Raw genomic sequence first — 24189 nt, forward strand, 5'->3', positions numbered from 1 at the left:
ATGGGCGCACAACCCTAGAGTCTGTCAAGACTGGCCCGTATGGGCAGGGGTACCTTTACCTTTACCTAGCTGAATCGTAAGGTGAAACTATATTTGCTTATATCCACCCCCTGTTAAACTTTCATTTCACAATCCCTACCCCTGCTCTCTTTGTTGTTTACCCCACTGTTGAAATTTTGACTCCAAACTCTTGGGACAAGGACCTATCTTTCTTTCTTTGCTTAACTTTGTTTATGAAGTGTCATATACCATTATGATCCTAGATAAGTACTAGCAAGCAAGCAAGCAAGCAAGCAAGCAAGCAAGCAAGCAAGCAAGCAGTTATTAACAGATTTGCAGCCTATTTTTGAGTAGTGGTTCTTCGTTCCAACAAGCACTGATTTGATCTAGTAGCCTAGCATGTGCTTTTACAAAAACCACAGTGAATAAATAAATGATTTTGAAAGATGAGCCAAATAAAGCAAACCACGGGGTTGTAAATGAGACTCAATTGCAGTTTGATTAGCCATAAGAAAGGGGCCATGTTTAAGTTTCGGTTCCAAATGTGGTAATAATGTGATTGCTCAGTTTACAAACCTTTGTGCAGCTATAACTATTTGTGAAAATTTTGTGCATATATCCAGTTAGAATGTTTGCTGGAATTTAAGTACAGATCTAATGCTCCAGGGTGGAAATAAACAGCTTCATGACAATCTTAAATTATATTTTCCATCTGTTTATATCTAAATCACAAATGGTTGTTAGGAAAGCAAATGATGGAGGGGAAAACAATCAGTGCACAGTTGAAAGAACAAGTAATGATCTTGCTGGAACGAGAATTAAAAATTGAAAATGTACCAGACATTTTGCTAATGAAATAATGGGGGTGGTCGGGTGCTCATATTAACTACACCATTTAGGATGCAGAATATTAGGAGCAGAGTGACGGTGCCTAACAGACTAGGTTCAACATCTGTCATGCTGGAGTCCACTAATGCTCAATTGCATCCTATTGTTTTCAGATTATTCAACTTCATTCATTGTCATTGCCTCTGTGAAGGATTAATCAACTGTTTGCAACCACATGATGTTTTGGAGTCATAGTGGGAACAATTGGTCTACAGTTTTAGATCAAAATGCCATGTTACAAGTCTGACTGAAAAGATGACTCGTCCATAAATACTCGGTAACAATTTAATTAGTCTGAAAATATATATAAAACATTGTTGCTTTGCTTTGTAACACACAGCACATTTGGAGGAGAAAATATTTGAAAGGCGTGGGGAGGAAACATCCTCACAATAAAACTAAAATAAGCTACAAAAATATTCTTCAACCTCTATACGTATAATAAGTAGCCTAAAAGTGAACGTACCATAATTCAATAATTTCATTGTCAGGATTTCTTGTCATTAGTCTTTTGTTTGACAGACTTCTTTATTATGTATTAAGCAGGCTTACAAGGCACTAGTCAATACTTTGCTTGATGTTGATCTGGCTGTGTGAAGTAGATGTGAAGAGGGTGTTTCTATATATTTTTGTTGGAGGTCAAGAATGTATATTTATATGAAATCTGTAGTATGCATCCTGAGGCAACTGTAAGGTGGATTTCTAAATCCATTTTTTAAATAATTTTAATATTATAAATATTTAAAGTTCAGTTCAAATATATATAAGCAACTATACACACACACATTGAGGTTCATTGGTGCTTTATGAAATATTACACTTCTCACTGTGGCAATTGGGAAAATCCCTAACTCTGCCATATGCCCAACATGCTTCACTTTGCAGTTAGGCTTGTGTGTTCCTTTAAAGCTGTTTGCAAATTCTCTTCCTCTTGGGCTTAGATATCCTTATTAGCAGCAGCTTCTTCTCCCAACCAAGCACTTTCAAGCAAATTCAGACTCAATGCTGTGATGTGTCAGGAAAGGTTTTTGCTGAGCTGCAGAAGGTTATTCATTGAAAAGACCTTTTGCTTAGCTGTCGTGATTCTTGTGGGGCCAGCCAGACACTAGTCCAGATGGCAAGTTGTTAGTGCTGGACAGACATGGCTTTGGGAGACTTTTCAACAGATGAAGCCTGCAATGTCAGGATTTTGTTGGAGGAGGTTTTTTTGTGTCGTTCCCAGGGTGGGAAGGTGCTGGGATGGAAATACAGGGCCGCCCACCCACCTGCTGCCACCTGTTCAGCTTTTGCCAGTGCCTCTATAAAGACTTCCCTTGCTTGTAATTTAGGCTCACTGACCAACACTAGCAACCGAGGAAGTAGCAAGAGGGTTTCTCTCTCTCTGTCTTAGCATCCGCGTAAGACAGCATCACTTGAAGAAGAATCAGGAAGACTTTATTCCTCTCTGCCCACTGTTACTGTACAGCCAATTGGAATAGATTTTTATTTATTTTTCCTGTCCATTGAAACTTTTTTTGGATTAAAAGGACTCCTCCTCCATATTTTGGTCCATTTGAAACCTGAACTTTTGAGAGCAGTGATGCCATTTGTTCCCCCGTCATTACCAAACAGAATGAAATGAAGAAAAAATAAAAACATCCAATTAATTGCCATGTGCACTTCTGATTTCAGTCTTTAATCTGAGGGGTGAAGGAACAATTTTAAGCCTCAGTATTGTTTTGCAAGCGTGGGGAGATGTTGCTTTTCCAAAAAAGTCCATCTTCTTGAACTCCAGGTGAAGCTGGGTTTTTTCTTTTTCCTTTTAAAACGAGAACGAAAAAGGAGAATCGTAGCAAAAGCTTTCTGTCTACCAACACATTCACTGGCTGAGGTTCATTAATCTGTTTATTTGCAAAAGCATCCCACATGAAACCCTGCAAACTGAATAGCAGCATGGATGCTAGCTTGGAAACGGACCTCCAGTGCCGAAACGGAACAGTCTGTGCAGCAAAGTGTGGCTCTGAGCGCGTGGAGAGCACTGCCAAGCGCAGGCTGGCTGCCAACGCCAGGGAAAGGAGAAGAATGCAAGGGCTCAACACTGCCTTCGACCGCCTACGCAAAGTGGTCCCCCAGTGGGGGCAAGACAAAAAGCTGTCCAAATACGAGACGCTTCAGATGGCCCTGAGTTACATTATGGCCCTGACAAGGATCCTCGCTGAAGCCGAGAGATACAGTGCAGAGAAAGGCTGGATTAACTTTCACTGTGAGCATTTCCACCAGGAGAGTTGCCATGCTTACACAGGGCAGAAGGTGGCAGCTGAAACAGACCCTTATGCGCAGAGACTTTTCAGTTTCCAGCCAGACCACTACTAAATGGGCAATTAAGAAATCACTGTGGACTTGCAAAAGCCCGCTTGGTCTTTTGTGTAAAAGTATTTGAGAACAGGAACTTAAAGCAGCTGCATAAGGTAATCTTTGGTTGTTGTAGCCTTGTTCTTTGCCTGCAACGCACTGAGCTCCCTGGAACAAATTGATTTGGAACATTTTCCGATGCTTCATTAATTCCTACTTTGAGGATGCATTTTTGTTTCCTGATTTAATTGTGTATCTTAAAATAGAAAACAGAAATTATACTGTTTAGTCCTCAGAGAAGCAACTTAAACTTTGTAAGTTTGCCATAACAGGTTCTTTGAGACCAAATTGTGTAGGTTTAACTCATCTACAACTTACCACTTCTCTGGCGTATGCTCGAAATAGAGCTAGTTTCAAATAGTGTTTATGGAATGCTTAGATGTTCCTCTGTGCTGACTGTAAAATCAGATTAGTTCATGTGATAATGGCATTATGATAAAATGATTGCATGAAAATAGAGACTTTAGAGTTGGTAGGTTATGCTGATTCTGTATTTTTTTACATTGTTCTGTTTCCTTGAAGCCATAGGAAATTTTGTAAACTAAACTACAAATAAACATGGTTTTCTCTCATACAAAATGTTCTTACATTTTAAAAGAAGTGGGAGTTATATGTACCCAGTAAAGGTGCTGCTGTGGCTACTACTTTTGGAATTTGGATAATGTAACAACAGCAAATGTTCAATACAAGGCTGGTTTTATTTCTCATGCCTTAGGATCAGGGGACACATCAACACATCTCATTATAAACAACCTTTGAACTGGTTTCATTTTCTAATATGCTGTATTATACCACTGTTATAGCCAGGCATGTACTGAGTTGGAATTGAGCAAGCAGCAAAAGAGCGAGCCTGTGGAAAATCTTTCTTTGCCTTTCTCTTTCACACACTCAGAATGAAGAGCCTTGTGCCTTACCTTGTACTTTAGCATTGAGCCAGCAGGGAAACTCTTTCTATTAGTGCTTGTCAGTTGGATGTGATATGCCAATATTATATATCATGACCAATATTCTGAATTTTTTTTGAAATATCGTCCAGTCATTTATGGTGTTAGCAGTAGGCTGAACATATTGAAGTAACGGAAGCAGGGGGTTTATCAAGTGGTGTGGAGAAAGCGGGGTATCAAGACCTTTGGGGCAGATATCTGCTTTCCATCAAGTTCACAACAGGAAAATATATACTGCCAATACTTGTTCTATGCAGTGGGTGGGATATTTCACAGGGCACCAGTGACTGGAATCCTGGGTGCTGTGTATTTATGTAGAAGTTTTTTGTGGGAGATTCAATCAGTGGGTTGCTCCCCATCTGACACCGTGGGGCAAAATTAATCACACATTAGGCTTGGAGGTCTGTGGTGATTTTACTGAGTTTTTTAAATATATTATTATTCTAAGGCTGTGAAGTATCACCAGCTTAAAACACGGATGAACTGTTTCTCAGTTCAGATTGAAGCTGAACACAGTATGAAACACAGTATTTCATAAGAAAAGGCAGGATAGATTGGGACTAAGGCTTCCCAAAGCAGTGGGAGTTCTCTGGATGCAGAGCAAACAGGCATGCACACAGCCTATATGCAGCCAATAGGAGTCTGCTGATTTGATCTGGAAAGTGGCGTAGAACTTGATGGCATTTAGGGTTGTGGTCAGTGTTAGTTCTACATTGAAATGAATGGCCATGACTACCCTAGGTCTATTAATTTCAGTGGGTCTACCCTAAGTAAAACTTAGCTGGCTACAACCCTCAACCTTTTCTGCCGCACAAAAAGCTGTTTGCTCCTCTGGTGGGGGGAGGAATCGGGTGCCTTTATAATTTCTGATAACATGATGGTGAGTAATCTTTCTAACGAGAAGACGTTTAAAAGGTCCATGCATTAAGTGCAACTTCATTAAGTGTTTTACTTTGGCTGGATCATGCCCAAATGTTAGCACATAACATAAAATGTAACTCCAGATTTAACACAGTTGCCTTTGCCTACAAAAATACTAGAAGATTTTAATCTCTCTAAATGTGGCCATACTGCTGCAATAAAGAATAGTTTATTAGTGAAATACTAAAGCTCTTCTAAGAATATTCAAAAGGCTAGTGAGGGATTACATTTTAAGTATGGTTTGCCTGCTACCAGTTGAAAACGTTCCTCCATTATTGTCACCAATTGCAAAGAGTTTGTGTCCTCTACGGCTTGTGCCCTGTTGATGTTGTTTGGTATGCATAGAGCCACATAATAGCATCCATTACTCAGAATGAGTGGCCAGAAAACACCCCCTCTATAGCCTTCCTCCCCTTTCCCAGGACTTTGGTCTGTCCATTAAGCACTTGCAAAAACACCCAAAATGTATTTACCAGAGATCCTTCTAATGAGTGGCAGAAATGCACACCTTGGGTGACATGCCTTCAGCACTATGAGTGGAGGAGGAATCCCAAAACTTTAATCTTTCCCCATGTGATGACTTGTAGTTATTTAAAAGATCATTTAATCGCTGTTGTTCACAAGACCTGAATGCTGCTGCTAAAAGCGTAGCTAATATTTGCTTACTGGCACCAGGATTTTGCAGAAAAGCATTGATGCAGATTTTGTTACTATATGAATGCAGCGGGCAAAGCCAAGGTGCAGTGGTAATTTAAAATATAAATCCTGATATGTTTTGCTGCTCTTTAGCAACCTGTATATTGTATATTATTGAGGGGGAGAGGGAGTAACACATTGGGCATTAACTGATTAAGTTCAGCAGCTGGCAAAGATGATCAAGTGCCCTTTTTCTGGCATTCAGTACAACCCCCTTTTTCTGAGTGACACACAGCAAGATGAACAATGGGATCCGAATCAGCCTACTGGAATGCCTCTCATTCAGATGTGCATCTGATCGCTACAGTACTTGTTGTTGCTGATACAGCAATGGAATTAGGTACTGATCCAAACATATTCATCTGGTTCTTGCATGGACCTCGCTTGCTCAGTGAGGAAAAAATGTTTTGTGCCAAATCTTACCTGGATTGTTCATATGGAATTTCAAGTCACATGCCAGTCAAAGAGATACTCACACAATGCAACTCTGAAGCATTTATTTAATGGAGGAGGGAAAATACATTTGCTGAACATTCTGACATTTCCTTTTATATGCATTTAAAATATTATTTAAAATTGCAACATTTATTCCCCCCTTTTTTCCCCTAGCGAAGGTATGCACCTTCACATATTATGAAGATAAAAACCCATTTTAATGGAAATGTAACAACTCCAAATTGGTAGACTATAAGGCCACTGGCTTGTGCAGTATTTAATTTAACAGCTATAAAGTTTTGTTCGATTTTCCTTGTAATATTAACTCAGTTACAGTTTACAGAGGGTATGAGAACACTTCTCAGAGAACTGTGTTTAAATCCTTCTGGTGCAGCTTATTAAAAAGAAAATCCACAATTTGTATTACACATCACATTTCTCTGACTCAAAGCAAGTTTCCAACATATTTTGAAGCAGACATTGGTCAGCTGACATAATTTTTAAAAAGTATTTTTAGTCATTCTAAAATATGAGGATATCAATGGTGCTAGGTATGTTCATGTTTTGCCTACATATGAGAACCACACAGGGTTGTTTGTTTCCCAATACTAAATATTTGAGTTGGTGAATCTTCAAAGCCTTCATTATTAACATTTCTGCAGCACACCCTCAATGTTGTGCTTTTGATTTTGCTCTCTGCTGGAACTCACACAGAGATTTGAGCAGCTATATTTTAAATAGTCTCAAAGGACAGGAATCAGCTTTCTGGCTTAATAGTATTCTCATACACTATGTGCTGATTCTGGGGATGTCTTTTCGGCTTTGCAAAGTTTGTATTGTCTTAGCCAAGCTCAGAAAGGAACAAAATACATTTATAAATATATGAATTTTGAAAAGCTCAATTAAAAACCCCCTGCTCATTTTAGGGTTGTTATTTTATTGAACCACCCGAGTCCTGAGTGAGTACTTAAAAGATAATGTTTATTTTGTTATGAAAATTCTGTCCTTTTGCAGGTACATCTTTTGTTGCATAAGCCAAAATAATTTGTTCATAGTGCAAAGGCAGTTTGGCTTCTGTTCAATGAAATGAAGGGGAAAAAAGAGCTCAAACAATATTGCAGAAGAAGAAAACTCTGGCAGAGTATCTGTACTGCATTTTGGCTATATAAGTGACTGCAACCATCTTTTCATATGTTATCCACACAACTGATATCACAGAATCAAAAGCTGTTGTATAAAATATTGTAAAACTGCCCTTAATATGGCTGTTGTTTAAGAAAAGAGCTTCACAGGGAGACTGCAATGTGAAAACACTGAATCAAAATTAAAGTACAGCTTCAATGCTATCAACTGCAACTTGAAATGGGACAAAGGTATTTATTACTATTATCACATTTCATGTGTTAATTAGCTGACCTAATTCCAGGGTGCCTATCTTATCAACAACTGTTTTGAAAATTATCACCGTCTCTGTTCTTTATGCATTTCATTTTCCTCTGACCTCACTCCTTACAATCCCCCCCCCAGGTGTGTGCGTGTGTGTGCGTGTGTATATATATCTCAATATAAAGCTTCATGCATCTGCTGTGGTTGACTGTAGACAATGGAAGATTATGCCATAATACATATATCTTTAGTCTTTAAGGTGCCACAAGACCCTTGGTTGTTTTTGCTGCAACATACCTGACACGGCTACTAGTCTGGGAGGTTTGGGTGGGAGGTCAACAACTGTCAGTCATGACTAAAATCCATTGAAATAAACTATAATTAAATCAGTTGTAACAAAATTCACTGAATGTTGACATTCACACATGCACTGACAATTCTAAGTAATGTCTTTAATTTCCAGAAATATTTATATGCCTTGCATTTTTCAGATATACACAACCAATGAATGCTGCCAATCATGTATAGGTAATTTTTAACATTCACTGGTGTATACAGGCAACTCCCAGTTTATGTACATCGAACTGTTGCGCAACTATACATGCACACATTGTGCTGAACCTGGAAGTGACTTTTAAAATGGCAAAAATGGCCCTTAAAGAGCCCAGAAAAGGCAAAAGGCATGAAAACAGCACCTAGGAATCCCAGGAGCCCTTCTACCAACAGCTGATGCCGGTGAAGAGTTGGAGTTTGAGAAAGGAGGTTTGAAAGGAGTGATTGTGGTGGAATTTGGTGCCTGGTAAGTGTTGCTGTTTTTTAAAGAGTTGTTCAAGCATTTCCAGTGGTTTAGATGGTGTTTGCAGGCTTTTCCAATGGTATTTCAAATATACACAATTTCAGTGACACTTGCAGTACCTCAGAACCAGGGTTTATTTTCAGCTGGAACTCAGTTCCAGCACCTCAGGTGGGCACCATTGCCATTATAAGAGAACAAGGGAGGCATTAATGGTGAGTTCTGGCACCTCTTTTTCTAGAAAAATTGCACTGCAAAATTGCACAAACGGGGGGTATACAAGGGTACGCAGTACCAGCACCCTTCCCCCCCCCCGAAGAAAAGCACTGCCTAAGAGACTTCTCTGCTGTTAACATAAATCATAGTATTCCTTTGTTCTTGAAACAGCAATCCCCCATTTATTGCACCATTCTCTACAAAAGTGTTCATAGCAAAAATGACACAATATTATTTGTATTTAACACTTAAGAAGATGGACTCCATCTTTCTCTATGTGGGCAGTTAAAAGTAATCCTTAATTTCATGTACACGTTTTGAGTATGATTTTAATTTATCAAAGTTTAGAATATATTTTGGGGTCAGGTTACTTCCACCAAGTTCTGCTCTTTGTAGAAGGTAGCACACCCATTTAAAAGCACTTGATCTCATGATATTAGTGCATTAGAATAGTCCAGTTTCTGGCCTAATTAGAGAGCATTACCAGGCAACCCAGGACATTGTGCTGCCTGAGGTTCAAGATAAGCCATAAAGCTCTGTCCTTCACAAAGATAATGGCTGGCGGTGGGGAGGAGACTTAAGAGGAAAAGCTAAAGCGCTGCTGCCACTGGCACCCAGCATTTGTGGCCTGAAGCAGTTCCCTACTTTGATTATTGGTAGGGCCTGCTCATTTATGAGAAAGCAGAGGATATGGTCTCAAATGACATTTCCTTCTTTTTGTACTCTGTCTTACTGACATCAGAATCAGACCTTGAGCTAACTAGCAATGATGGAATTCAGTCAACAGTTGTCATTTTCTGTTTTACTCTATCAACAGCCATCAGGGACACCATACCAAACTAAGTCACCTGCCTTTCATTTGTATCAATCCTTTAAAACTTGCTCATGTTAAAAAGTCTTAGCATATCTTCCTTCTCCTGTCTATATTTGTAAACATTGAATCTCTGGCAGACTTCCATGAGCTTGATGATTCTTCAGTGAAAAAAGCTAGTGATCTCAGGTCATGTGTGTATGGTGGCTGCAGGTGCTTATCACTAGTGAAATAGTAGAAAATTCACAGGCTCTTGGTTTGGATTAGAATTTAATTCTATTTCTTGGAAGGGTTCGACCTGTATGGAGATTATACAGCCAAGTGGCTATTCTCTACTATTAATACTTATAGCATTCTTATTTTTGTGCTTTATGGAGGTCTTTGGCAGACCTGATGGCAACAGAATAATCCCTTAGCAATAAAATTGGAATCGCACACCTGAGAAATAGCTTAAACATTAAGAAAATGCTAACACATATCCCTAGCTTTAATTGAGATTTTGTTTAGAATACTGAATAAAACAGAAATGTAGTTAAACTGGTTAATGAGATGTATTAGTAAATACCTCTCTCTCATAAATAGCTTTTGTGTGTGTTCATTCTGCCACATGCAAATAATTGTTTTTTCTGGGTGCAGGTGGAACATTTTACCAAAAATGCTAAAGTTTTGCCCTAGAATCAGATGCATAATTACCTCTTTGAAAACTGGGAGCTCTACTAGTACCCAAAATGAAACAAATTTATTTGATTGGAATGGGCCATAGTTTGTTTAGTACAGAATACCTGTAGAAGTATTTTCTCATCAGTGTGTGTCCAAAGTGGAGGGGTGGGGAAGGAAGTAGGATGGTCAGGTGGAACTCAGTAATGTCCATCTGAAAATGTCGGGTAGTTATAGGTCCATTTGCAAAGTATTTGGATGGCATCCTTCCACTGTACACACACAATTATCCAAACCTCCGGCTGAGAAAGGAATTCATATCACAATGAAACAAAAATAACCTGTATGCTATTTATTTTTGTTTCAAATTAGGGAATTCCTAAAATGAGAAAAGAACTAGTAAGCACACTTCAAAATGCACATAGCAATGGTAGCTGTGGTGTCTATATAATGTGTGTTTTGTAGGATATAAGCTGTTTAATTGCACATGTTAACATCCAAACTATATGCATGGTGTTTTTCCATTAGGATTTGATACACCATGAGTACATAAATTCATGGAACATAAGCCCACAACATTTTTTAAAATGTTCTGCTGTATTTAGTGGTTCCTTTTTGAAATGCTACGCCTATCTGCATTCGCCAAATCTCTTATTGATGTAATTGTGTACTCCTCCTGAACAGATCTTTCACGATTCATTTCCTTTTTATTGCTGACATTTGACTTGTGCTTTGTGACTGTCAGCCACCTTTAAGTATTATATTCAAAGTCATGCAGCTTACGATCTTTCAGAAGTCTCACAATGTCAATACTTCTCCTGGTCGTGTTCAGCTGGACGTCCAAAACCTTTACCATTATGCGTTTAAGGTACAGTAGTTTGCTTTTTAATTCAAGCAGAAAAAAGTGGGCAGAGCTTTTTCTCTTAACAGCTTAAAACTCAGCTGCCTCCCCTCATAATACTTGGGAGGGGGAAAACAACAGAGCACTGAACTTGCTGCAGTGCATTCAATGCTACAGTGACCCCACAGTACAATGCTGAACTAAGATCTTGTACAGTATGTTACTCACAGGAATTGCAGCAACCCTACAGTTACTCAACAAATACAAGTTGCTTGTAAACCTTGAGCCTCCTGGTTTGTACCTTCCATTCTTTTTCACAGTTCTAGTTACGGGGTGGTGGTTGTTTTTTTGCAGGTAAGATTGGAATCGGAGGTTTTTAAAGTTCTTCACTTTCTACCACAGGCTGGGATGGTGACGAAAACCGCACTGGATTGTCAACAGTCGAGAAAGCAGAAAAAATGTCGAGTCCTTGCCCCGAGAGATTTGCATATCGGGTGCCACCAGGGCGAATCTTTATTGGCTGAGGGATCTGTTGATGCCACTGGGCTGGAGCCAAAAGCAACAACAAAAATCATAAACACCGTACACAAAACTCAAACATCTCTCTTCAATCATACATAAAGACACTGAATGTCTACCCCTACAAACACACAAGTTGAAACCTAAGAACTAGTGGGAACTTGATGTTTCCAGTTGTCAACTGTTCCCAAGCTACTCAAATTAGAGAACTCCCTAGTACAGGGATGGCTAATGCCTTTTGTGTCCAAGGGATGCATGGTAAAATGGGCATGGCAGAGGCACAAAAATGGATGTGGTGAAAGCATACAATAACTTACCTTCTACTCCCCCCAGAGCCAGTCCCTTCCCTTCCTTAATCCCACCAAATACATTCTATTTGTTTGTATCCTGTCTTCCTGACTCTTCGGTATCCAACTCAGACCAAGCTGCTTCTAAATTGCTTCCCCATTATCTAAGTCGCTGTCTTTGCTAGTCACCCTCTTTTCAAAGCTCATCCATATACAATACCTGGAATCTCAAGAGTCTCAGTTCAGCTGAAACAGCATAGCCCTGAGCAAACTTATCTCCCTTTATTATGTCAACCAAGCAAAAGATCTCTAAATTAAAAGGACAATGCTAAATTCAAGAGAATATCCCAACAGAGGAATAAGATGAGAAAAGGCGACAAGCTACCAGCATGGAATTGGTATTGGTGAAGTACATCAGTTCAATTATTTTATTACTGAAATCAGGGCTGAGGAAGCTGAGCCCCCATCCTGATATTGGTGGGCTACAAACTCCCACCATCCCTAACCATTGGCCCTTCTGACTGGGCCTGATGTGAGTTGAGTCCCACAACACCCAGATGGCCACAGGTTCTGCATCCCAGACTTAAACTATACCCACTTACCGTATATGTCAAGTCTAGCAGTGCAAGAGACGATACCAGCCTCGTTTTTTGCAGACAAAGTGTACCAGCCAGCATCCACTTTCTTAGCGGGCTGAATCAGAAGGCAAACATATCCTGTAGCATCTTGATGCATACTGAAAACAAAAATACCAAGGGTTCTTATATTATTTGCTGATATAACTGGGGCTGTTATACAAGGAAAGGAAACTACATGAATATTTTGTGTAAGGCCTGGCTTAGTACCCAGCATCTCCAGGTAAGGTTGGGAAAGACTTCTGTCTGAAACCCTAGAAAGCTGCTGCCAGGCAGTACTGAGCAATTTCCTTCCTATGTTCAATGTTCACATCTGTCCCTCTCTCCCAGGTACAACAGTAGTAACCACGAGAAAGAAAATTTCCCCAGTGCACCTAAATTCTTAGACTAGAGTAGGTGTCCTGGAAATGACATGTTGCATTGCTCCTCCTGTATGGAACAACACTAAGGAACGATAACTTTTCTTACAAACATTTTCTTTCTGTGTTTATATGCTTGTCTACTTGTAAGCATACATAATACATACAAGGTACATGCAGCCATGGCCAATTGTGGTTGTTCAGTGCATGCTTACGCAGCAATTTACAGGCATAAAGACTTCTGCTGCAGGATCCCTCTCTTTAATAGGGCAGTCTTCTTACACAAAACCTGTATAAACAGAGCCATACATGCTCCTGCCCTTATGGTGGATAAAATAGACTTCATGGGTAATATGGACTTCATGTTTGGAACTTAGTCTTTGCTGTTTCTTAGGCCTTATGCAGGATAATATTAACTTTCCTGAGCAAGGAAATGCCTCCCCACTTGTAGAATGTCAGGTATTATCCCATTTTTAAAATATTTAAAGCTACCTCATCCTCTCTCTATGGGGAGGAATGGTGTCATTGTCTTTCTTCCAATAAAAGACTGGGGGTGGCATTCCAATCACTCTGCATTCTAGCCGGACTGGATGTCCTTCTGGTACTCCACAGTTCTGTAATTTCTCAAGAATCACTGGAGCTTTCTTAACTTCTTTTTCTGGAAAAGATGGAACCAAAGGCTTGTGTGATTCTCCTATCTGGTTTCTCTCTCACCCCTCACCCTGCCCCCAGCCCCACTGGACCACATTTTAATTCAATGTTCACATTCAGACCTGCGAACAAAATTTATAACGCTACAAAATTACTCATGTGATTCTCCAGGGTTATTTGGCAAATTGCAGACCACCATCGGAAACAATACACTTCACAACAGCATAGTTTATGGAAGACCCCAAAATATGTGTATGTATCTGTTTGTGTGTGTCTGTTGGCAGGGAGAGGGCATGAGTACAAACCTTCTTACAACAAAGACACATATTTCTTAATGGAAATTGCTGGAATTGGCAGACAGAAGCTTGATCATTTTCAGCCCTGTTTTCCTCCTGCCATGTTCATATCACTATACCGGATTACATATTAAAGTTCCCTTCCTCCAAAAAAAGGCGCTTCCTCTGGAGGAAAGGAACCACTTCTGGTAGTCCACTGTTGATTGATTTGCTTTTCAAAAAACAAACATGCATTCTGCCTTTCTTCCAATATACAAATAAATATAATGCTGTTGTCACACAACCCCCCTACAGGAGCACCTGTTGTGCCACATCACAATCCTGGATTTGTGTGATGTCAGGGTCCAGTAAGAGCGGCCATGGCATAGGAGCTTGAAGGGAAGGGGATTTGGCTGCCTTCTCCTTAAAGGTCCACTGATGGGGGAAGGCCTTTTAAAATAGGTCTCCTTGTGTAAGTGCCCTAGCAAGGTGCTTCTTACTCTCATGTAATTCCAGCAATATTCTGCATGACAAAGGTTGATTCCATCCTTCAGGTATGAAATGGGGCAAGTTTCCTTAGTATCAAGAGACACAATAAATTCGAATAATGAGGATTTTCATTTGCCTCTGTTTTTGCCAACGGAACCATGACACTGCAATGCATGATGTAGCCTCTGCATTAAACATCTAAAAATAGCCTTACCTACAACACTAAGCTCCAGGCTGAATGAATTTTGTCCTGTTTTGTTAGTGGCAATGCAAGTGTAAATTCCAGCATCGTTTTGCGTAAGCGGATCAATAAGCAGAGAGTGCACTCCTGTCTCTCTGACCAGCATCTTATGAGTGGTGTCTGGTAAAACTGGCTTGCCATTCAGAAGCCACATCAGGTCAGGAGGTGGTAACCCACTCACCTAATAGACAAACAAAAAAGCAAGCAAACAAAAACCAACAGTGACATTGTTGTTTATTAAATTTCCCCATCCATGCCTTTAAGTAAAACAGATTAGGTCCAGAGTGCGATTAAAACATCCATCACTTATTGTTCCATTTCTGTTTTGCTCCTTGGTGCTCCAAAGATTCTCAAGAGGAAACTGTGAGAAAATTCATGCCATCTTTGTAAGCTTTAATGCAGGACGTGGTTCAGGGCCGGAAGAGGGTCCCCACCCCCGCTGAAGTACAATGTTAAAGAGGAACAGAAGGCGACAAATTCTGTTACGCCTGCACTGAGCAGGAGACCATGTCAAAAACATATATTTTATGATCCATTTGCTTATGATGCCATTTATTCCTTCGAAGAGTGCATTTTTTCATTTATACTTTCAGTTACACATTTGGGTTGTATGGGTTGTATGGCTGTGACAGGGGCAAGAAGAGAGCTGGTGGCTTTAAGTACCTCCCCTCCCCTCCAGGCTTGTGATTTTCTCTGGGTTGAAAGTTTCCACAAAAGCCAAATGTTTTAAAGTCACATACTGATAGTTTTGTTGTTGTCGTGTGTTTTTTTGTGTGGTGATCAGCCTGAACCCAGCCTGCACTGATTTTCTCTGAAGAGATGATCAAATGTTAATGCAAGAGGGCAAACAAAGAAAGCCAGCCAACCTTGCAATCCAGTCTACAAAGCCGTCCTTCGTGAGCTACCATGTCCCCAGGTGCCTGCAGAAAATAAGGCCGGAAAAATCGCTCCTGGATGGGTTCCTTATCTCCTTCTGGTATACGGGATCTTCCCCTGCAATGCAAAAACCTGTAAACATGGGATGAGCTTGGGAGGCAGGGCTGCCATCTTAGAAAAAGATGAACTTCCCAGCCAAGCTTAATCTTTGGGCATCTCCCTCCATCCACTGCTGGTGAACCCACCATAGCTTTAGTTTGCCCAGTTCACTCATGCTTACCTCACAATATATCTACACACCAAGGATCAGGTGCTGTTGGTTGTTTTTACCTGTGTGACTGGATTGCTGTTGTTAATCTACCACGCATTGGAGGAGTTTGAACCAGTAAGTGACCAGAACAGCTGATTCTGCCCTGTCAGAACGATATAGGAGAGAAGTAACACGGTTCATTAAATTGTCTCCTTCCTCATTGCTGTTGTGGTGTTTAAGACCAATGTACGGTTATGATATAACAATGGTACTAGTCAATTGGACTTTCCAAAGCTATGTAGCTTTGTACACAAGTCTAAAGCTTGGGGGAAGGGGTGCAATATATTTTTAAAGGGAAGTAAACCCTTACCTGTGGATTTGCAGCCATGAATGTATAGTTTCCATCATCATCGTTCGTGGTCTCTTCAATATGCAATGAGCATGTCCCATCACCCTCCCTGATCATCTTGAAATGTCCATCTTTCTTTGAAATCTGCTTGCCATCCTTAAACCAATATACCTGTCATGATTGTAAAGAAAGGAGACTTAGGCTGCACACTTACCTGTGAGAGTAAGTCTCACTGAACTCAACCAGACTACATTCTACACCATTGTTGTGGTGCCCCCGAGGCTCTGCCCCCAGTGTAGCTGAACTGGTTGTGCTCTCCTAAATCTGTCTCTGATAGTTGCTACAGCTACAGTCCTATACATACTCACCAAAAATTAAATCCAATTGAATGGAGAATGGCTCATTTCTTCTCATGGGCTACTTCAGATTGAACAGTCCACCAAGAAGCCCTTCCCCACCACATTCAAATTAATTTACTAGGTGATCACAAGGCATTGTACTCTAAGCCTTCATATACACTATATATTTAAAACACACCTCCAGCGTTGTCTTCCCTTCTGTTGGATTTCTGTGCACCACCTACCTTAGGTATAGGAATTCCAACAATTTTGCAAGTGAAGGTAGCAGGGTACCCTTCCAAGACACGGAAATGCTTGAGTCTTTTGTCGAAGATTGGGGCAATGCACTTGCCCGTAGGGATCTCATCATGCTCAACTTCATCATCTGATTCATCCACTGGGGTACGTTCAAGGCGAAACTCTATTTCGTTCATCAACCTCTGCTCAAAGCTGGAAATTTTATATTCCTGCAATATAACCCAGTGGAGGGACATAGTTAGTTACAAAATTTGTACTCCAATATATTGCTGAAATCACAGTTCACGGCAGATACTTCAATGTTGTTTCCTCCATCTTCATAGAGACTGGCTATCCCCAGGACCAAGCAGTAGGACCTTTCCAAATGAAACCTGTGCATTGAGACATGACTTCAACCTCTGTTTTTACCATGGGTGAGATCAAATGGGTTTTGGATTTCTCCATTCCATTCCAGCTTCCTTCCCTTGCTCTCCCTAAAATGAACTGACCATCACTGACCTTCAGACCATCACTATTTTGTGTGAGACTTCAAGTGTGTATTAGCAATTTAGGTTTTTGCAATTAAAGTGGATTTTAAACGCTCTGTTGCCCTAACACAATAAATCTACTTATAACACCCCCCCAGACATTTTGCAGATAGAAAAGTGACAGGAAAATGCACTGCAAAGTGTAGAATGAGCAAGCGATTAACAGAAAATATATAAACACCCCATAAACAAATCAGTACAAAAACCAAACAAAGACTGGACATAGTGTAATATCCATGTAAGCTTCAGGCAAAATAGGATAAATGCTCAATAAGCATTTCATTTAGAGGCACCCTGAGTTATCCTGAGTCTTGCTCCTGATGTCACCTGGCTAAACTACAAAGCGTTAGAGGCCTGCAGCCTCATGAAATGACACACTATGTACATTTCCTCTTCTACTTGGTTTGTTTATCCTGAGGGCCCAATTTGTGAGATTCTTCACCCTCAAAAAACACGAGGATTGCACAAAAATAGTTCCTGCATGTGTTGGCTTTTGTCAGGAGCACTAAACATTAATGGAAGTCCATAGATAGCAGAGAGGACACACTTACCGGTACTTTTCCATCACACAGAGACTGGCAGGTTGAAGCTTCTTAAGTGTCAGCTTAACACCTGACTAGGACTAGGCAAAAGGTGGAAGATCTTAATCACAGCTCTTCCCTCTTTTTTAAAGAAAAGTATTAGAAGCTGCAGGGAGTCCCCAAATTTGATCAGGAGTGTGGCACTGGGGGAGGGGATTCGACCCCTCATGACGTTTTCCTGCATAAAAGCACGCCTCCCCCACTCCAAAACATGTTTTTTCCAGCGGGGAAAACCATGCAGGCACCCACCATATGATACCTGTCCATGTGCTAATGAAGAGTTTGAACATATGCTACGTGTGCTGTTATTGTGTTATGAAATAACCAGACATTTCCCCTTTAATTTCTCCCTTCCCTGGGAAAGTCTTGAGAGCAGTATACTTAATTGCCTTCCAGGTCATGGATGCACAATGTTATGTAACTGAATTAGTTATAAAAATTTGTATTCCAAGCTAAAAATAACTTAGATAATTGTTGACAGGTACTTCCGTGACTCATTTGACTAGATCATGTTTACTACTGAATTATTGTTTATATAATACAATTTTACTGGTTTGTACATTGTATCTCTGTTTTTAGGATACTGTTTTTATGGTGTATTTTTGTATTCAGTACTGTACTCCTTTTAAATAAATAAATACTGGTTGTTTTAATTTTGTCGCAATCTATCTTAAATCTAACAATGAGAACAAACAAGTTGATAGTGGGCTTTCTTGTGTGCATTATTTTTTTAATGTCCATCTTTCCTCCTTGCATAGAATCAAACGTTTGTTTTTGGAATTTGAAGGGCTATGGACTACCCTTAAATTGAACTTCCTATAAATCTTTCACTGCAGCGCAGATAACATCAGGACAGTTTTAATTGGGAAAATGCTACGTGGTGGGGATGGTTAAGTCCCTCATCCCCCAGTGCTATGGGGAATCTTTCTTTTCTTTCTCTCTCTCAGTGTGTGCAGGGCATCCTAATTATGGTTCTTCTGCATCACATTGAATTTGATCCTTAAAACATGTCCTTAAGGAGAATGGTTTTCATAAGTTCATCCAACAGTGAAAGACTGAGCCATGAAGCCATGAGTCCACCACTAGATGGGGGTCGTCAGATCACCTACGGGTTGGCTGTGCTTCATGGCTTTTCACCATGGCATCCAAAGCCTATCCTTCTAGAATTTCACCTTGTTTAGTTTTCTCTTTCATGAAGCATGCCTCAGCAAATTGCTATACAAAATGGAGCAAATTCCTGTCTCAGTTACTTGCTTCTGATGGTTGTTACAGAATGCCTTTGCAAAATAGAAAGGCATGAGCTTCTAATAGTTGCCAACTGAAAGCACTTATTCCATGGTAGTAGATAAAAAAGGTCAAACATTCTGCTTATTGCTTTGTGATCTAAGCCTCCAAAATTGCTAAAACTAAGGTCAGTCTGAACCAGGGAAGTGCTGGACCCCCGAAATCATATATCTCAGCTCAGTCAGTAGATGTAGTATTCACACTTGACGTATTTAACTTCAGGTAATTTTAAACTGGCTTAATATTTTAACTTTTGTATGTTTTAAAATTACGGTTGTGAATTTTTCCCTTTTTATAAAATGCTTTGAGGGTTTTTTACAATCAAGTAGTATGGTACATAAATTTTATAAAATTAATTAATTAACTAATTAAAGGGCAAACTAGATGTGCAACAGGCAGCATATGTGTTTAAATGTGTGGGTTTCCTTGCAATATGCACAGAAACAGGAGCCCAGACCTCTCTTAATCATTGCTTTTGACTCTATTGCAGATAAAAACCCGGGCATTTAATATGCACATAGGCTCACTATGTATATTTTATCATTAAATGAGCCCTTTTTGTACCATGTTAAAACTGTAAAAATGTGAATTGATAAGTCACTCATTCTTAGCCTGTAAACTGGGAATAATAGTGTCTCTGTGAAGTACTTTGGGATAGGATGGGGTTATCTAGCTAACTAACTAAGTAATAACACATAGAGCTAATGTCCTTCTACAATTTAGAGCTTCTTTACTGTATGGGTTCACAGAACATCTGTCTTGAAGTATAGCCTTCTTGTTCTTAACAAATTGGGAGCTTCATAATTGTCAAAAAATGTCAACTAATTGTCAAGAATTATCATGGAGATATTTTCTGTAAGAAATAAACACGCGCACACTCCCTGCCACTTCCAATTGTGTTAATGGCTGAATTTCAGATTTTCAAATTCTAGTCATCAGATTTACATATGGAGCCTAGATGGGAGGGTTAGCAGGGTTGTACCTTAGATACATCCTGAGCTGTAAAGTTGAAGATTGGGGTATCATTGCTTGGTCCCTGAAGCTTGCGAGCCAGATTTTCATCATAGGTTGCTCTCTGGTAGAGGGAAGTAATGGGATTAGGAAAATGTTATGATGATTTATATGGGCATAATTTTAATAAAATCTAGTACAGGCAACAGAAGGGAGTTTCAGAAGTGACACGTAGTGTGGGGTTTGATTAATCACCCAGTACTGCAGTGCACACACCATTTCAAATAATTAAGAGAGCACAGAGTATTTTACAAGCTGGAAGGGACAGTTTAACTCCCAGTGATGTGAACTAAAAAGTCCCCACTGGTTAAAATGAGGAGCTGAATTGCAAATTCTGAGGTAAAAAATAAATAAATCAGTTCCTTCTTACTACATGGAGGTAGTGGGGACGACTGAGAGACCTTCCTTTCTCCCCCCACCCTCTTGTAAAGTTTGAAACAAACACCTTAAAAACAAGGATGGGGGAACCTGTGGCTATCCAGATGTTGTTGGATTATAAGCCTCTCATCCTTGAACAATGGCCATGGTGGCTGGGCCTGACAGGACCTGGAATTCAACAACATATGTGAGCTATAGGTTCCCTATCTTTGCTTTAAGTGTTCTCTGGTAACGACAGAGGGCTTTGTATGGCTGAGGATGGCTATACTGAGGATGACAGAGGGCTGAGGAGCAGCCCTGTGGGCTAATTCTCCTTTGTATGTACTTACAAGGAGATACCGTTTTCAAAATCAATAAAATGTTGCTTTTTGTTAAAATTTGTCCTTTTCTTTTGGCTATTTTGAATTAACTTAAAAGGGACTATGTGGTAGCATGGATTTAAACAATAAGAAACATAAATAAAGCTTGGGACATTCTTGTTGTTTTGTTCATTCTCGTGTTCCTTAAAATATTATAATTAATTGGGAAAACGAACATTAATTCTTGGCATATACAACTGGAAGATAAATCAGAGTATACTCTGTACGCTGTTTGCATAAAAGCATTAAAGAAGACTATAGCGCTCTGCTCTGCAACATTTTCAGGAAATTGAACAAATAAACCTAGAATCTCTCCAATGAAGTTGTTCACTCCTGATACCAGTGGAACAAAAACAGTCAGCCTGAGGCCTTCTTTCTGTTTCAAAACGGGCAGAATGCTAGGGCCGTGTAACAAAAAATGAGCAGACCCCGGTAGAAAAAATGATGGGAAGATGCACTGGAAATTGTGGGATAACAACACAGTGGGATAACTCAACACAGTGTCATCTAACCTCTCTGCAAACAAATCCGGATAAATGCTCAATAAACAAGTCATCTGGTAGCAATCAGAGCCCCTTCTATTGCAGCAGCTATTGTGTGGCTGGCAAAACACAAGGAAACTTCCCTGCGAATGCTATCCAATCCAAGCAACAAAAGCGCATCTAGGGGAGCTTGACCAGTTCGGTCACACCAAGCATGGAGATTCTGGGGCGCTGCAACTGTGACATCCAGCAGAAGGAGGGAGTTGGGGAGGGACACACACACACCAGATTTTGGCATGACAGAGGGCGCCACAGAAATTTGAGGTGCCAAGGTCTGCCACTGCAAGCAACCCAGCAGAGGACACCCTTCTCTCTGAAGGGGCCTCAGCTTTCAGCTCTGCCTGACCTCACCACAGAAACCAATGGCACACTAGGACTGAAGCCAGAAGATGGAGCTGCTGGAATGACTAGCAAACTGCGGCTCCATTATTTTCAGTGAGAACTCTCCCCTTTCAGGAAAGCAAGGAGAGTTTGCTGAGGGGAGAGAAATACTTTTGTTGAGTTGCTAGGGAGGATTTCTGTGCACATGCTCAGTAGGGAGGAGGCTCCTCAGCAATCATTTCTGTCAAATGTTTTGGTGGACACAGAAAGCAGGTGTGTATCCTGAACTTGACACTGAAGGGCTGAAAGTGTCAGTCCTGCCTGACTTTGTCACAGTTCCTGTCTTTGCTCTGCCCTCTTCACAACTCTTCTGGTTCTGGGAGACCAGAGGGGAGGGGAGAGCAGGAGGGCCTCCAAGCAAGAGGCATTATAGCAGCTTAAGCCAAAGGACTAAAGGAGGCCACAGAGCAGGGGCAGTCAGGGGTTTTAGGGGTGGGGCAGAAGAAAAGAGAGGGGTGAGAAAACAGGGTAGTGGTTATTTATTTATTTATTTATTTATTTATTTATTTTTAATGTTTCTATACTGCCTTTCTGTAAACCAGCAAGGCAGTGTACAACTGATCAGAAACAGTAAAAAGGTAAAGGTACCCCTGCCCGTACGGGCCAGTCGTGTCCGACTCTGGGGTTGCGTGCTCATCTCGCTTAAGAGCCGGGAGCCAGCGCTGTCCGAAGACACTTCCGGGTCACGTGGCCAGTGTGACGAAGCTGTTCTGGCAAGCCAGCACCAGCGCAGCGCACGGAAACGCCGTGACCTTCCTGCTATAAAGCGGTACCTATTTATCTACTTGCACTTGGGGGTGCTTTCGATCTGCTAGGTGGGCAGGAGCTGGGACCGAACGACAGGAGCTCACCCCGCCGCGGGGATTTGAACCGCCGACCATGCGATCAGCAAGTCCTAGGCACTGAGGTTTTACCCACAGCGCCACCCGTGTCCCCCAAACAGAAACAGTAAACAGCATTAAAAATATCTTTAAAACCTAAGCCAATGGAGCACAAAATGTGCAGGAGGAATGACTTGTTGAGATGTCACTGGGCAGATTCACGTAGGGGCAACGTTAGCATATTACACCTGCTTCTTTCATGCAGCTTCCCCTACCTCATCTCAGGAAGACAGGTGGGAATTGAGGCAGTACACACGACACGGTGTGAGCAGCACAAGCAGATGCTGGCAAAAAGAGCAGCAGAGCTTCTGGGAAAGGTCAGCCCAATAAATTAAGCTGATGATTCTGAAGGGCTTTAGAACTCTGCTCTCTGCCACTCCACATTCAGCTTTTATAAAAACTATTCATTAAGCCCAGATCTATCACTGATATAGAAAACCTGATTTTTAAAACATCAAGTGCTTTAAACATACTTGTAATACAACAAACTAATGAACAAACTTTTGATTGCTCACACAAACTACACTGGTCCCTTGGGTTGGCACCAGAATGCGGTGCAGTTGGGCATTTGCTGTGATGTCAAGATCTGCAAAGGGGCCCAGCACCACAAAAGTGCAGCCATTCACGCTTCTTGTGGAGTGTCCAAAAAGGGTCAGATGTGCCATGTTAGTATGTTCCACTTCTCCCAGGTTAAGGGTAGGTGCCTGATCTAAGGTACACTCCTCACCCCTGCCACAAAAAATATCCTAGAGCAAGTACTTTTAGACCCCACCCCAAGTGGTCAATTGCTGAAAATATTGGGAAATGAAAGATGAAGAGATGGAAAGAATGAAAATGCTTTGGATGAAACGACAATGAAGTAAATGGCAATCACAATCTATTACTATGGTAATTAAAGATGGTTAAAAATTAACATTTCATATCACACAATCCAATGCACATCAATTCAGGAGTAAATACCAGTGTGTTCAGTGGGGCTTACTCCCAGGTAAGTGTGCACAGGATTACAGCCTCAAACTTCTTGGCTCACTGTTCAATCACATCAAGTATAAATAAATAGCTCATGCTCTCATCAGCACAAAGTGACTGTTGTTTCTAAAGGAGTTATTATGCCGTTAACATAAAGGATTGGGTGGTATTTCACAGTAGCCTTCTAAGAAATTCATCTCACCGCTTCAGCAAGTACAGACTTTAGCACCTATGATTCATCTGCAAAGACCCATCATGTGCCTGTGACTTACTAGAAGTGGTTTGGCAGGTGACTATGTCCCCAGAGCTGTCAACAAACCATATCACCTAAGTTATTGCCTGTGGCAGTCTACTTCCAGGCTGATTTCCTTTTGTAAATATAAATATTTGGGCAAGGGTGGGGGCAGCTGATTTACATGCACTGCATGGCAGCTACAGCTAAGTTTGTATAGGGAGCTCCTCGCAAACCCGCTGAAGACGAAAAATTGCCCCTGCATTGTCATTAGTACATTCCTATGTGCTACTTCAAAGTTTATATATACAGGAACAAGGTCAGAGTTTAACTGGACTCCAAGTCACCACACTTGGCCCTTGAATCTGTTTTCAGCAACAGGGCTCAAATCTGGGTCAAGTGAAACAACAGTTAAAAATAGAATATATTTTAATGTGTGCAACAGTACTTACCCTACACCATGGAGCAATCACATTCACTTATCCTGCAACTGCTCCCAATTCAAACAGGGCTATCATATTTTTCAAAGTTCCATCTT

The 24189-nt window shown here is 40.7% G+C and overlaps 2 protein-coding genes across 7 annotated transcripts in view; one reads left to right on the plus strand and one right to left on the minus strand.

Moving 5' to 3' along the window:
- The first annotated feature begins 2820 nt into the window (after positions 1-2820).
- ATOH7 (atonal bHLH transcription factor 7) lies at positions 2821-3240 on the plus strand. The gene has a single exon (XM_077930880.1). The coding sequence runs from the start codon at positions 2821-2823 to the stop codon at positions 3238-3240; it is 420 nt and encodes a 139-aa protein (XP_077787006.1).
- Positions 3241-6320: 3080 nt separating this feature from the next.
- Positions 6321-24189, minus strand: part of MYPN (myopalladin) — a 69487-nt gene continuing 51618 nt past the window's right edge. For 5 of the 6 annotated variants that reach the window (XM_028729397.2, XM_028729398.2, XM_077930535.1 and 2 more), the window contains 9 exons: positions 19881-19973; positions 16494-16715; positions 15932-16081; positions 15642-15724; positions 15302-15428; positions 14409-14616; positions 13272-13437; positions 12388-12521; positions 6321-11525 (listed from right to left, as the gene is read on the minus strand). In XM_028729397.2, coding sequence (XP_028585230.2) covers positions 11356-11525; positions 12388-12521; positions 13272-13437; positions 14409-14616; positions 15302-15428; positions 15642-15724; positions 15932-16081; positions 16494-16715; positions 19881-19973 — 1353 coding nt within the window. In that variant the 3' untranslated portion in view covers positions 6321-11355. The remainder of the gene's footprint in view (positions 11526-12387; positions 12522-13271; positions 13438-14408; positions 14617-15301; positions 15429-15641; positions 15725-15931; positions 16082-16493; positions 16716-19880; positions 19974-24189) is intronic. The other variant, XM_028729394.2, reaches the window with a different exon arrangement.

The sequence above is a fragment of the Podarcis muralis genome, chromosome 6, assembly GCF_964188315.1.
Source record: "Podarcis muralis chromosome 6, rPodMur119.hap1.1, whole genome shotgun sequence".
In the NCBI taxonomy this organism is placed as follows: Eukaryota; Metazoa; Chordata; class Lepidosauria; order Squamata; family Lacertidae; genus Podarcis; species Podarcis muralis.

Coding starts and splice junctions, on each gene's coding strand:
- ATOH7 (XM_077930880.1), top strand. CDS start 2,821: ATGGATGCTAGCTTGGAAACGGACCTCCAGTGCCGAAACGGAACAGTC.